The sequence below is a fragment of the Sinocyclocheilus anshuiensis genome, unplaced genomic scaffold (genome assembly GCF_001515605.1).
Source record: "Sinocyclocheilus anshuiensis isolate Anshui unplaced genomic scaffold, SAMN03320099.WGS_v1.1 scaffold1881, whole genome shotgun sequence".
In the NCBI taxonomy this organism is placed as follows: Eukaryota; Metazoa; Chordata; class Actinopteri; order Cypriniformes; family Cyprinidae; genus Sinocyclocheilus; species Sinocyclocheilus anshuiensis.
In genome coordinates, this window is record NW_015539947.1 from 197,244 (window position 1) to 213,363 (window position 16,120).

General features: G+C 39.6%; 1 protein-coding gene across 2 annotated transcripts in view; it reads right to left on the reverse strand.

Moving 5' to 3' along the window:
- Positions 1 to 207: 207 nt before the first annotated feature.
- The window catches only part of LOC107686978 (interferon alpha/beta receptor 1b-like), an 18,216-nt gene continuing 2,303 nt past the window's right edge, over positions 208 to 16,120 (reverse strand). Inside the window, exons 2-8 of one of the 2 annotated variants that reach the window (XM_016484106.1) lie at positions 12,096 to 12,173; positions 10,724 to 10,853; positions 10,014 to 10,204; positions 9,769 to 9,932; positions 8,883 to 9,030; positions 8,161 to 8,318; positions 208 to 1,149 (exon numbers count right to left, since the gene is read on the reverse strand). In XM_016484106.1, the coding sequence (XP_016339592.1) occupies positions 871 to 1,149; positions 8,161 to 8,318; positions 8,883 to 9,030; positions 9,769 to 9,932; positions 10,014 to 10,204; positions 10,724 to 10,853; positions 12,096 to 12,173 (1,148 nt within the window). In that variant the 3' untranslated portion in view covers positions 208 to 870. The remainder of the gene's footprint in view (positions 1,150 to 8,160; positions 8,319 to 8,882; positions 9,031 to 9,768; positions 9,933 to 10,013; positions 10,205 to 10,723; positions 10,854 to 12,095; positions 12,174 to 16,120) is intronic. The other variant, XM_016484107.1, reaches the window with a different exon arrangement.

Here is a 16,120-nt window from a genome sequence, read left to right on the forward strand (position 1 = left end):
TTTTACGAGTACGAGTACAGGATACCAGCTCCTTAGTAGAGCATCCAAGACCTAAAATGAATGGGTCAGATAAGGGAAACATCAGAATGTGTAGTGTTGGTGTGCCTCCAGGAACACTGGCTCGTAGCTTGCCAATGGCTCAAATTTAAATACGGCATGCAGTTACATCAAACAATGGTATAAACATCATTCAATGTAAATTGTGTCGCAATTACAATTAAGGGAATAATCGACAATTATGATTTTTGTCATAATCGTGCAGCCCTACTTTAACGCAACAGATGTAACATGTAGCAAATAGCTTTTTCTTGCCTAAACAGTAGAACAACTAAATCCTTCCTAGCAAATCTATAACATGTATACATACATATATATATATATATACAGGAAATATTAATGTAAACAGAGAGCGGGTCTTCAGTAAACACTTACAATGCCGTCTCCACTGACTGATCACAAACGTGACTATAACCTTATAGGACTAAAGACTGGAAATATGACCATTTAAAAACTGATGGGGATGGAATGTGAACAAGAACAAGTCAGTTACATGATAGAGGCTATTTTAATCAGACGCTGAGAGGAGATGAGTGAGAAAACAATCTAACAAATGACAGTTCATTCTCTTTTTAAATGCTGCTGTTGTTAAAGCTAACAAAGATATAAAGTGACAATAATGAATTAAGATTCTATAAGAATCATAAGAAATCTGCATGTTAAAATACAGAAATGAAAAGTATGTCTCAAATGTCATCAAGGTGCTGCTGTCTCTGCATGTACAATAAGCTGACAGATGTTGGAAGAGAGAGAAAGGCAGAGCTGCAGAAAGCTGAAGTCGTGTCCGTCTGACGTCTGTGGACCGTTTCAAGCTCAGAGCTCCAGCAGCGTCCCATCATGCAGCTCTTCTCTGTGCTTTCTGCTGCTCATCTGTAGGTCAGATCTGTGACCGGAGTCCTCCTCTGTGGAGTAAACGCCCGAGTCTCCGCTGCCGTGCCGGCCGTGTGTGCTGGAGTCCTGATCCTCAGTGTTTGAGTGCTCATCTACCGCCACAGCGTCCAGCTCAGCACTGACCATGACCAGCAGCTCACACACAGACTCTGGAGACTCAGGAGCCAGCAGCTGCGGCTTCTCGGAGTCACTTAACCACAGCTGGAGAGACAGAGAGAGACAGAAGTCAGTCCTGTTTGTAGCTTCTTATTCAAGACCACGACCAAGACTCTCACCCAGCTATGATTGGTTACTCACTCCATCCTTGGTCCTACCCACTGGTAGCTGATTTGATAAATGATAATAATCGGGACTCTGTATCGGTGGATACTCAGTATTCAATGACTTGGATTTCATGGGGGCTCTAAAAACCTGATTAAAACATCCCGAACACATACATATAAGTAACTGTGAAGGGACTTGTAATAGGTCAAATAGTACAGTACTAATTACTATGCTCTGATGAGTTAATGTGTTTCTTATACCAGTTCAAATATAGTAATTTTCTTTATTTTCATTTTTAATTCAGTGATTTTAACTTTTAATTTAGTTATTTTAATGCTTTAAAGAACAATTTTAGATTGTAATGTTCTAGCGTTTTGCTATCTGTTCTGCAAACTATAAAAGGTACATAAATAATAGTATGTGAGAGAGTAGCAATATCATTGGGTTCATATTAGTCAGTGTTAGAGGAGCTTAGCTTAGTCTGACAGCTAGCCTGCTTTAGACCAGGTTAGTTTCTCAGCATAAGTTGCCACAGTGACTAAGGTTAGTATATGTTAAGTTTGCTTTATGGAACCAAATCATTTGACAATGAGTCAGACTAACTGAAATAAGCCTGGCTTATTTGGTTAACTTGTTTTATGAAACGGGCCTCGAGGCATTAAAAGTGATCATTTTCTCCATTGCATCGAATCGCATTGTGTTGAATCGAATCGTAATTGGATCGCACTGCACCGTAACAGGGGTGAATCGTATCGCATCGGTAGCTGCTTCATATGTATCATATCGTTGGCTATGCATCGAGATGCGTATCGTATTGGCCTAAGTCATGAGATGCACATCTCTAATATATATATGACTCACTCAAGATGTACTTGATTCATTACTGGATGAATCAGCGTTCTTGAACGAATCTCTTGTATGATTCAAAGACAAATACATTTTAAAAGCCCCTTTTCGCCACCTGGTGTAACAATGTAATCGATAAATCTTCACTTGAACATTTCATTTCAAGTGTCAAATTACTTTCAAAAGGTGATTTACTCTATTTTAATCGCTAGCGTACACATCAGAGTTTATATCTGAACTATGAACTTTTATCCCAGCACTTCTGTGATTTGAATGTTTGTAACAGAAATAATGACACTGTGTGGCTGAAAAGACTGAAGCGGTTTCATTCATGACAGACAGCTGCTCTCTTTAGGTCAACGGCAACACGAACGCAGATTTAAATGTTCAAAACACACTGATGGGATCGTACGCTGCACGGATGAACCAAGTGATCACAACATTGATCGCACATGTCAAAGCTTGAGGAATGAAACTAACGAATCATTGTAATTTAGGAATAGAATCACGGTGTTCGAATCGTGTTTGTGAACTTTAACGATCTATTAAATTAAAGTGCTTTGTCATGTTGGTGGTGACACCTCTCTTGCAACATGTTTAGCTATCACAGATATTATACTTAGCTTTTTTGGCTTCTGATTGCAAATGTAGCCAAACTTTGGAGCGCTTAGATTAGCGAGCAAGGTCCTGGCAGATCGTTAGCTCCGGTCCTCACAGATGAAGAAAAAAAGCACATAGGAATCGATAGGCGGAATCGAAAATTTTAATTTGACAACAAGTATCCGATTCCTGACTTTAAGTATCCAATTCTGGAATCGGAATCAATTTTCGATTCCCAACCCTAGTGTGGACACTAATATAGTTATCGTTATAGTCATTGTTCTTGAACAGCCCTTTAGTCAGGTGTGTGATCGCAGCAAATTTGTAATGTTACCCTTCATGGTTACATTTACATTTAGCCATTTAGCAGATGCTTTTATCCAAAGCGACTTACAAATGAGGACAACAGAAGCAATCAGAATCAACAAAAGAGCAACAATATGTAAGTGCTGTGACAAGTTTTTTAAATAATATAATAAATAAAAAGAAAACCAATAGAACAGAAAATGATTAGAAAGCTAGTGTTAGTTTATATGTATATATATATATATAAGAAAACAAGCAGCAAATGAATAGAGTGCAAGTCTAAAAGGGACAAGTGTTTTTTTTTTTTTTTAAAGAATATAATTAGAATAGAGAGTGCTAGAGTTAGAGAGTCACAGCTGCTGGGTTTGAGTTGGGCAGGTTATTCCACCAGGAGGGAACAGTTAATTAAAAAGTCTGTGAAAGTGATTTTGTGATTCTTTGGGATGAACAATCAAGCGACGTTCACTTGCAGAACGCAAGCTTCTAGAGGCACATAACTTGATAAACAGAGGTGTGACGTGCATTCTTTTTGGCTCATCAAAAATTAATCTTGCTGCTGCGTTCTGTATTAATTGTAATGGTTTGATAGAAGTGGCTGGAAGACCTGCCAAGAGAGCATTGCAATAGACCAGCCTGGACAGAACAAGAGCTTGAACAAGGAGTTGTGAAGCATGATCCGAAAGAAAGGAGATGCCCTTTGTCAATAGGGTTGACAGGAGGATCTGGTGGTAAACCGTGTCAAAATCTGCGGACAGATACAGCAAGATAAGTATTGAAAATTTGGAATCCGCTCTTGCCAGTCTTAGGGCTTCAACAACTGGGAGCAAGGCAGTCTCGGTCGAATGTCCACTTCTGAAGCCAGATTGGTTGCTGTCCAGGAGGTTGTTCTGTGTGAGAAAGGCAGAGACTTGGTTGAACACAACTCGTTCAAGTGTTTTTGCAATGAAAGGTAGAAGGGAAACCGATCTGTAGCTCTCTAAAAGAGATGGGTTAAGGGTGGGCTTCTTAAGTAGTGGGGTTATACGAACCTGTCTAAATGTTGAGGGAAAAACACCAGTGTGAACGGATATGTTAATGATATGTTAATAATGTTGTACCTGCACTGACTCACATCATTAACCTATCCCTTCACACTGGTGTGAAGGGATGTGTTAATGATGTGAGTCAGTGCAGGTACAACGGCAGGAGAAATGGCTTGAAGGAGATGAGATGGATTAGGATCAAGCGGACAAGTAGGGTAAACGTTCCTATTAAGCTCACTTCCATATTTGAGCTCAGATTATAAAAAGACAAAATAATGTGGAGCTGGACTTTTTGTTCATGACAGACACTTCTGGCGATCTGGACTATTAATCTGAAACCCACACAGTACAGAATCAGCTTTTCTCAAAGTGTCAAATGATCTGTTCCTGGCCGTCGTTTCAGGAAAGTGTGCAATTTTGGTTTTAATGATCTGACAGCCGCATTTGACACTATACTGTAGTACACAATATTCTTTTGGAGCAGGAGTGGGCAGGAATACGAGGAAATGCTCTTAATTGGTTTGCCTCATATATTTCTGGCAGAACTTTTTCTGTGGAATTAGGAAATTTTTTGCTGATGGAATCACTTGCATTTTTCCTGATAACAGTGAAAATAACTAAAAAATGCACTGTTATTTTTGATCGTACATATAAGATTAATACATAATTTGAATCTGTGAAGGGTCTACTTTTATTTGTGTATGCTCACAATATCAACAAAACATTGTGCTTTTGTAAAATAAAGAAAACAAACAGGGTGCTCTTTCTGCCGTCTCAGTCTCTGCAAAAATCTTTCTGAAACGCGTCAATAAAATGAACCAAAACTCAGCGAATACTTCACACACAGACATGAGAAATGTATCTATAGAAAGCTCGAAGTGTCTACTTTTAAATTAAGTCTTATCGGAAAAAAATATTCTCTGATAAAGTAATCCGTATGAAACCAACGCGAGGACCAGTTTTTCCCGTCTGAGCTCATTTTCTGTAATGTGATCACGCCCACACGCAGTGCGCGCTGTTCATACAGTAATCATTAACGTGAGACACGCAAGCCTCAGATGAGACCCACATCACTTCAGTAATCAATGCCTGAAGATTCATCAAGTTCATCTGGATACTTTTCAGTTCTGGAAGACGCGCTGAGAGGAATAAGCCAGAATTTACCTCAGAAGAAGAACGCGATGCGACGCGTGGCTTGAGCAGCGGAGGAGATCATTTCTGACGAGCAAGTCATGTTTCTTATTTGCATTAGTTAACGTGTTATTGTGATATAAAATTGAACACATTTACTAGTTGGGTTTTTCCCAAACTATAATTCCAGACTAAAATGCTTGAAATCGAGTGAAACATTTTGAATCTGAACTTTCATTGCATCTAAATGTCTCACAATGCCAGGATGTTTTTTTTAATGTTCTATAAAATATAAAACAATACGATATAAAAGTAATTGAGTGTTTACACTGTAACATGATGAATGTTAGAGTCTAAGAACATTTAGATCAATGTTTATTATCAATACTCTGTTCATGCATATAGATGTTTATAACATATAAAATGTTTTTTTTTTTTTTACGATAGTACATACAAAGCATGTGTGTGTATATTAATACAAATTCATATAATGTGTCTTTGCCCTTCACTGTGTATATTTTGATTATACTGTGTTGTAAATAAAATACTAATAATGAAAACCCCCATTATTTTAGTCTCCTCACATTCTTTCTTACCTGCCTCACAGTCACACTGATGGGCCATTAGGGGAGGGCCCTTTGTCTCTCAGGTGTGAATCACTAAATATTCATGGTCCCTCGCATATGGCCTTTCTGACACAGAATATGTCTTACAAAAGTTAAATCAATATATTGTTTTCTGTGAATGAGTCAGCAGGATGATTTTCACATCATTTTATAGCAAAAACTCCATTCTACCACATCCAGTTCTTAAAAGTCTTGTGGACAAATGTTCTGTACGTTTATAAAATATTGAAAATATTGAATATTGAAATATTGAAAATATTACTTTTTCACTAACCACATATAAACGTTGTTTTCTCAAAAACACAAACTTGTACATACCTGCTGATTACATATTATTGTAGCCCAGTTTGTGTTGAATACACCCTAACTGATCAGACTTTAGACATTAATATGTTTTTAAGATACTGAAAAAAGCACAACTGTCAGGGCATGTCAAAACTTCTCCAGGGCCCCAAAACCCCTCAGACCCCAGAGGGTTAATCCTGGTCCTGGGGTCCTCATCTTTTTACACTTGCATTTCACTGTACTTAATTCTGTATTTATTTTATACTTTATTTTAGAATCCTAGATTGTATGAATGTGTTTTAAGTCCTGGTATGTAAAGCCCTTTGGCCAACATGTGTTGTTTTTCAATGTGCTATATGAATAATTGTGATTGATTGATAAAAATGCACTTTTACAGTGAATTGCATTTAACAGTGAGCGCAAACATTTGATAAAGGCTAGAAGGGTCAGGAGCACCCAGTTAAAGCAAAAAAAAAAAAAAAAAAAGAATATTGGCATGTAGATGTCTTCAGGCCAGGACTGTTAACAAACGTGAAGTTTGGGGCAGATCCGACATTGCATGTTTGAGTTAGTGTAAAACAAGCCATTTCCTGTTGCCAGCAGGTGGCACTATGATTATAACTGAATATTGGCCTTTAGATGTTTTCAGGCCAGGACTCTTACCAAACATGTGAAGTATGGGGCAGATCGGATATTGTATGGAGTTACAACAACTTCTTTTTCCATGGAGAAACATCAAAATTTGTCAGGCCGCCACGGACACCATCTCCGTAACGGCGCAGCGAATCCGCACCACATTCGGGGGATCCCTTCAGCTCGAGGAACTCTCTCGAATGCAAATCGAGTGTACGTTTAGAGGCCTGCTTTCGAATGAGACCACCCCCGCGTGGATAGCCCCCGGGGTCCGGGAGTTACGGGCGGTTAAATTCGCAGCTGGGCGCCGACCGATCTGGCGATCCCAGGGGGCTAACGATGCGCAGAGGGTGTCATTCGAGAGGGCTGCTCGAGCTGAAGGGATCCCCGAATTTGGTGCGGATTCGCTACAAGACAGTATCGCATATCCGTGACTGAATGTTCCGAAGTGAAATAAACTTCAACAGAATAAAGTTGAATGGAATTGAATTGAATTAAAGTTGAATAAACTTCAACTTTACTGTTCAGTGCACTGATGTCAGACTCATTTTGGATAATAAAGTTTATTGTTAAATTGTTAAATGCCCCGCCTCCATTATATATCTTTGTCATGTCATTATAAGTGTTTGATCACCACATTTGAGTTATCATTGCGATCAGTGTTTATGTATATATATTCTGTTTATGTATATACTGTATTCTATATATAGTACCAGTCAAATGTTTGGACACACGAATGGGAAAATGTCCAAACTTTTGACTGGTACTGTACTATAATATACACAAAGAATATCGGCCGATATATCGATATCGGCCTTTTTTAACTCCCTAATATCGGTATCGGTCTCAAAAAACCCATATCGGTCGGGCTCTAGTTAAAACAACTTCCTCTTCCATGGCAAAACATCGATGTTTGAGTTAGTGTAAAACATGACATATCCTGTTGCCAGCAGGTGGCACAATGATTATAACTGAATATTGGCCTTTAGATGTGTTTAATTTAACATCGCAAAGGCCTTTAGATTACACTGACCAAATATGATGTTGATGTCATTAAAAAACTTCCTGTTGCCAGCAGGTGGCACTATGACTACAACTGAATATGGGCATCGAACATTGTGCCGGAGTTATAATTACTTCCTGTTTCATGGCAAAACATCGAAATTCGTCAGGCCGCCACGGACACACCCTACAACGAAAACTCAAGATCTTCGCAATTTAACATCATAATAAGGCCATCATAAAGGGCTTTAGATTAGACTGACCAAATTTGGTGTTGATCTGATAAAATCTCTGGGAGGAGTTCGTTAAAATACAACCCCTGAAAATGGCGTTTTCTTCTTTTCTTCTCATTTATTCTTGAAGAGAGCTGATAAATGTTTTTTGACAAACAGTTCATCTACACATAACTACTAAAACGTAGAAACTGATCTGAGATGCATAAAATGTATTTGAAACCTTATGATATCATATAATTTTAAAGCAAGTAATAGATGTACCTCCTGAATGTGATCCGGGAGTTGAATGGCTGGGCAGAAGGTGTTCTTGAGGAGCGTGAACATCTTGTAACAGCAGAAGGACAGCAGCACCACCAGCAGGAAGCTCAGCAGCAGAGAAATCAGGAAGTACAGGAATATCTGCCAGTACGGCATCTGACCTGAAATCACACACAGCGTTCAGTCGTAATTTCACACACACATTCATCTGGGTCAAACACGGACAGAAGACTCACTTGTCACCATAAGCACTGACTCCACCTTACATAACATGATCCATACATGTAGGATATAAATGCTCATACATGTGGATGAAAAACCATGTAAATTATTCGAAAAAACTCACAGGTTATATATTTCTTAAATTTATAATTTTCCCAAAACGGTAGCCTTTACTAGGTACAGTGGCAGATGTCTGAGGTTGAGTTGTGTCACTGGAGCTCTGTTTTTTCTATCTCTGGCTGCATGTTACACATATTCTTCATTCTGTTATCAGACATAAAACACTGACTGACAACCATAAGTGTCTTCACTGAAAAATATGTGTGTATTAGCAGCCTGTGTGTGTGTGAGTGTGAGAGAGAGTGAGTGTGTGTGTGTGAGCATGTGTGTGCGAGTGAGTGCGTGTGTGAGTGTGAGAGCGTGTGTGTGCGAGTGAGTGTGTGCGTGTGTGTGTGAGTGAGTGAGTGTGTGAGTGTGTGCGTGACTGAGACGGAGCTGCTGACCTTCAGTGCGTGTGCAGTGTGTGTCGCTGAAGACACTGATCTTGTTATAGAAGTCGTAGCGGCTCTGGACTCTCACACAGTACCACGTCTGTCTGTCCAGATCCGTCAGCATCACCACATTGTTCTCCGTCTGCAGGACTTTAGCCTTCTGCAGGGACAGTCAGAGCAGGAAATGATGTCACTCAGCAGTGCCATCTATACAGTATCACTGCATTTAAAACACACTAGTGACGGCTGTAAAATAAGAATGTCTGTTAACACGAGTAAATTCTGAATTAACAACGAACTACACTCATTACACATGACCTGATGTGAACATATTTTGTATTGTGGCACTTATGATATAATGAAGCTTCTCTCCAGTCAAACATTGATACTGCTCATCAAATGATGCTACGCTACAATCAACCATCACACAGCACTGCGGGAACAGAAACTGCTGTAGGACATAACCTCAGACTAGTGTGAGAATCACCTCTCATCTACTTCATCAACTTAACACACACTTACTGAAAACAGCAAATATCTAAATCATCATCACTACTATTATGATGAACAAAAATACAAACTAGAATTTCTTAAGTAACTAAATGAAACATTAAAATGTAGAAATTATTTCTTCTCCCTTTTACATATTTCAAAAGTCCCAGAATTTTATTTAGAGCTTTAAAAAAAAGAAGAGTTCCTACATGTTGCCAGACTATTGGAGCCCAGTGTTTAACTATAAGCACTTTGAGAGGGAAGAATGTGGTTTGAGATCAGAAACTTTCTACATCTTTCAGTCTCAGAAATGCTGCTGTTTCACAGCTTCTACTAGTCCTCAGCAGATGCCTCGTTCAGACGGTATTCATGCAGCCGCTGCTGAACCGAGCGAGAGCACAGATACCTTAGGCTCCTCAGAGCGCCTCCAGTACTGGATGAGGTATCTCAGATTGTTGTCCAGCAGTGTTTTCATGGACTGGTTAGAGCTGGTCACAGGGTCAGTGATGATGATCTCTAGATGTCCTTTAACAGACCTCAGCCTCACGCTGGACGGAGGACCTAAAGCAGCTGAGAGCAGAGGAAAAGAGCCGGGGTCAGCAGCAGAATCAAAGCCGGCGCCAGGAACAGACAGACAGACAGCTGGATCACCGTGTTTATCAGGACAGAATCTGATCTGGACCCAGCCGGAGGACCGCTGAGACGTGTTGGCCCGCACACGCAGCAGATATAAGGCCAGGTAATGCAGTTCAGCTGCAGTGAAATCACAGCGATGCTCCAGAACATCGACACACATCGACGTCCAGTACTTCTCATGACTGGCCTTCCGGGAGAGACGCTCCCTGTTGGAGGAACAGATCTGTCAGTCAAGCAGTGCTTCCCCAGCCTGCTCCTGAAGCCCAAACACACCTGATTCAGCTCATCAGCAGAGCCTCTTGCTTTAGTTGTATGGGTCAAAATTATCCATTTTTCTTTTATGCCAAAAATCATTAGGATATTAAGTAAAGATCATGTTCCATGAAGATATTTAGTAAATTTCCTACCGTAAATATATCAAAACTTAATTTTTGATTAGTAATATGCATTGCTAAGAACTTCATTTGAACAACTTTAAAGATGATTTTCTCAATATTTAGATTTTTTTGCACCCTCAGATTCCAGATTTTCAAATAGTTGTATCTCAGCCAAATATTGTCCTATCCTAACAAACCATACATCAATGGAAAGATGATTTAATCAGCTTTCAGATGATGTCTAAATCTCAATTTCAAAAAAATTGACCCTTATGACTGGTTTTGTGCTCCAGGGTCACAGTTGAGCTGATTCAGTCACATGGGTCACGTGCATACGAAGGCTCTTACGCTAGATACTGCACAGTGAAGGTGACCGTCTGGTTGACGGCGCTCTCATGAGGCCAGTCCCACCGCAGCACGTAACGAGTGTTGAGTGAGTCCACGCTGACGTTATCAGGACACCTCAGATCTGCAAACCCTGCCAGACACACACATGTATTTACACCTCCATACGAGCACACAAACACTCACTTCTCCAGTCTGATATCTGCACTCAATACAATGTTCAACCTGAATGCAAGCATTTTCACATCTGATAGCATTCGGATCAAAGCACATCTGCACGCAACTGGCGCAATTGACCTATTGGTAAGCCCCTCCCCTCGAACGCAGAATAGCCGATGGCAGTCGAGTATCAGTTGCACAGGGAGCGGAACTCGGACATCTGTAGGTTTCAGCGCCATAGAGAAACACTGGAAGTTCCGAAGCTTGCATCAGTTTAATGGTGTTTATGCTTCAAAAATGGAAAAACGATGTGCCTGGAGTACTTGTAACAGTGATTCCAGGTATCCTGAGAGGATAGGCAATGGAATTTATTTTATTCTATTTCCTAAACCCAAACAAAACGGAGCAAAATGTCCCAAGGCATTCACCCCCAATCCCAATGAAGACACAAACGTTCATTTTCTGGTTGTCATACTCTCATTAAGTTACAATTTTCATCTGCTCAAGCAGAACATTAATGTCATCTTGTGCTTTAGTAAGGTATCTCTGGCTAAAACTAGCTAACGTTAAAGTTAGTGAGTCCACACAAACCTAAATAGAGAACTGTTCTCGCGTCTTGTACAGTGAAGGGCAAAAACACATAAACGAAGGTCTACATATCACTGTCTCTTCATATTAAACTGGTTAAATGTAAAGTAATTTAATCGTACCCTGCGATACATGAACAGTGTTGATCCGGGATGTTGTTATCTGCGATCGTGACGAACGTAACATGAGGCTTCTCCCGCTTGCATTGTGATCTGTAAACCCTCGCTTCCAAATTAATACCCACAATATTTGATTTAAAATCTTTTATATATCCCTCCACGGCATATTTAAGTCCAACTTGAATGGTGGTCCTTCTGTGTCCAAAATTTATCCAAAAGATATAGGGACAAGCTTTTCACACTGACCGCTCTCATTGTGAGACAGTGAGCAACTCCGCTTGCTTGTCCGAGTGAGCAACAGTAACTAAGGGGGGGCGGGGCTTACCGATAGATCAATTCTACACTGCAGAAAATTAATCATGGCTCAGGTACATGTGCAGCGTAAGTGTCGCTCACAGAGTGTTTGCAGGGTTGAGCACTATATCCAACCACAGGCGTGTCTGTTGAGCCATCAGTGCAATCGGCCAATCAGAATCATCGAATTTCGATGGCATTCTCATTCATCTTACCTGTAAGCACAGCGCTGCTTTGATTACTGCTGTTACCGGGGAAACCACTATATTCTGCCGCTCCAACAGCGCCACCTGCTGGCAGAGAATCAATGTGCATTTTCAATAAGCCCGTCTGCTGTTCTTGTTCAGACCAGTGCAGTTGTAAATGTAAAAGAAGTTAATGTGCCTTCTAAAAGTCTAAACAATTAAGACAGTAAGATATATGCTTATGCTTTAATTTAATGTAACAATTTATACATTTCACTCATCTCTTTTCTTAAAAATGGTTTAAAGGCTGAAATGTGATGTTTATCATTTTATAAGACTTTTTGTTTTTGTGAAAACCTGTATCTGAACTGTAAATCATGCTTTTTACAGTCATTTTATGGTTTAAAGGGATAGTTCACCTTCAGTTGCTGGTCTCCATTGACTTCCAAAGTATGGAAAAACAAACAAAAGAAAAACACTTTGCAAGTCAATGGGGACTGATACCATAGACCGTGACCTGCTCCGCTCATACAAGTATTAGTTTTATTTGTGCAGGTCTTAAAGACATGGAGATATTTTGTTGCATTATTCCAAATAAATAGATTATGATCCACAAACAAAGGTTAAAGAGATTAACAAGAAATAATCATATTCGCAAATAAACAGAATGAGATCCACAAATAAATCTCAGAGTTTCACAAACATTAATTAACTTCACAAATAAATAAAATGAGATTTGCAAATAAAAAACATACTCACAAATATATTTTATTCTACAAACACAGGTTGCCTGGCATTTATTTGTGAATGGCGTCCTGTGCATTTGTGGATTCTGAAACATTTCTAGCGTCCAGACGCTGATGATCCACAAATGCGTGACTCCACCCACCGTCTGCTCAAGCCAATCAGATAACAGTCACCTTCGCTGACCAATCGTAGCACATTCTCGCTATAACCAATCGCGTTTTGCTTTACAATCAGGGCGGTCTCTTCCTGAAATAACGTCATTCATCTGCATTGGGTCAAATAGGAAATATAAGGTCCATAAAAAATTGGTGCAGTAAAAGATGTTTAAAATTAGATTTCGTTGGACCATTAGACTGTATATCAAGCCAAGCCACAGTTTTATATTTTACATGCCTTTGCAGGCCGGGAAACCTCACACTCATCCAGGCCATCCTATACAGCAGGGGTGTCCAAACTCGGTCCGGATGAGTTTAGCTTTCCTCAACACACCTGCCTGCAAGTGTCTAGTATGCCTCGTAAGATCTTGGTTAGCTGGGTCAGGTGTGTTTGATTAGGGCTGGAGCTGAACTCTCCCGGACAGTGGCTCTCCAGGACTGAGTTTGGACACTCCTGCTATACACCCACAACAGTTTTTCAAACTACACACAACCCTATTATTTGTATGGCCATCACATAAAAAAAAAGTCTAAATCCTTGCAAAATAATTAAAGATTCTCTCTTGAACAGCACCTTCACTTCCCTTTTCTGTTTCTTCATTTTCTCACTTCTGTTTATGTGTGTACTTTATGATTATTATTTTGGCTATTTTTCTTGTACCCATCACTTCTTTACCAGCAGGTCTACTGTTATGAACAGAACTGTCTCCACCTTGTTGCAAAAATCACTTTAATACCCAAGACTAACAAACCTATATTTCATACAAATATTTTACAATACATTTTCTAAAGTGCTTAAACGTCAAAGTTAGTACAATATCTTTTTTGAAAAATAATAATGCAATAAGGTGTTCCGTGTTATGTCTCATATTTTTGTGGTGTAGTCTGCTCTTGCTCCCTCCTTTACTATAAATGAATGTGAACATCTGTCTGCTAAACGTATTAATGCAGCTTTACAATAGATAACAATGATGTCCTTTAACATACAGTATTCTGACTGAGGATAATAACGGGATGCTACTGCAGCTTAATACTTGACTAAATTATTTACAGATGAAACTGACCCGCACTCTTGCATTATTGATTACTCCGTTCGAATCGAAACCGTTTGACGGAAGCGCGGATCAAACGTGAGCAGAATCGCAGCAAACCGATTCCTATCTATCATATGTTGCTGCCTCATTACTGTGCTATACATTTAAAGAAATGTCTTCATTTTATAGTATATAAATATATTTACTTGTTTCCGTGAATGTATTTTACAACAACACAAAGATCAGTGTGTAACGGTTTACCAGATTTAGCCCTACACTCATTCACTTTTATTTGTTCCCCACTAAATGATTTTTTTTTCACTAAAAGTTTAGATTTTATAAAATGATTGTGCACTAATGATTTTTCTAGAGTACCTTTTGTTGCTGAATTATCTGCTAACCTAGTTTATAATAGTATTTTTGTCACAGATTATGATTATATATTATTTTCATTTGTTATTTTTCTATATAATAAAGTTGTCTGTATTTAGTAGATTGTGTTTAACACACAAGAGAGTGATGATCAGGTCAACACACAGAGCTATAGATATTCTACACTGTGCTGGTATCGGATCAGTATCGGTATCACCCGGTACTCAGAATGTTAGGTATCGGATCGGTTCAGTTCTGAGAAAATGGTATCGGTGCATCCCTAGGTCATTTGGGCCCATATGTGATATTATGCGTGTTATTATGTCCAATATTTGTCCCTGTGATTGTGCTTTGAAAGGCCGAATAAGCATTGTGCCACTGTGCGGTGTCTACTCTGCTGGCTGTCCCCTCAACACCACTGGGCTCGAGTACTGTCCATCTGACGATGCCTGTATGCCATTGGATCAGAGCGCTGTCAATCACTGCCTGACTGTTGCATGCAAAGTTTGCATTTGGAGCGCTCAACAACACCATCAGATCAAAGGGCTCTGCCAACGCTTTTTATTTTACCATGCGATAAAGCTAAGTTCAAAGGACAATTAAAAAAATTGGTACAGTAAAAAGTAGGGATGCAAGATATTATCGGAACGTTATCGGAATCAGCCGATAATGGCTTAAAATGTAAACATCGGCCCGATATGAAAAATTATGCCGATATGCCTTGCCGATAAGATGAATAGCTCACATGTGCTCAGGGTGTGCTAGTGATAAGATCACGCAGTGTGGAACCTTTGCCTGAATGGTGATTAGATTCACTGTTTTGGAACAAAGCATTTAATCTGAGAAAACAAGTACAGAACGAAGCGTCCGGTGTGCGATAGAGTCAACAGTCACTAGCAGCAGCAGCCTCCCCCGAGTCCTAATGCGGTAAACACTTTTATTTACTTCCAGGACCGAGTTTGGACACCCCTGCTTTAGACCATCTACAAATGTTAAATATTCAAATAAAATGCTAAGGTTACCATTGCATCTGTCTGGTGTGGTTTCCAATCTAAATATATATGCATCGGCTATCAGCCAAAATGAGTGGAGAAATATCGGCATATATCAGCAAAAAAAACAGTATCGTGCATCCCTAGTAAAATGTGAACAAAATCAGTATTTGGTTAACGGTGCTGTATGTAGGATTGACACGAGTGGTTGAACTAGGTATTGCAGCCCAAATTCAAAATATTGGAGAGGGTTTTTTCACCCGGCCCCTCCTCCTCAGACGTGACGCACACGTAGGTTGCCAGATTGATGGCACTAACAGGAACGAGCGCACTTGACGATGAATGAAATTAAATACGCTGTGTTTTCCACCAACTGGCAACCCGGGGTGCCGAAACACAACTGGGTAAACTGGCAGTGGGCGGGTTTCACAAACCAAAACAGAGACCGACATTCCGGCCCGGAACGCACATGTTCAAAGCAGAATAACTGACTCTAGCATTGTTTTTCAGATAAACAAGTGTGTTAACTTAGCATGTTTCTTAAATATTAAATAGAGTCAAAAACTTACATACAGCACCTTTAAGGCAGTATTTGAGGCAGTCGACGCTGTGAAATGGGTTGATATATAATATATATAGTGCTGAAGCGAGTGTGTTTAAGCTGAAGCTGTAGCTCACATAAATAAAAATCACAAACATGATACTTGTAAATTAATTTTATATATACAGATTTATTCATTAATGTGTTTATATAT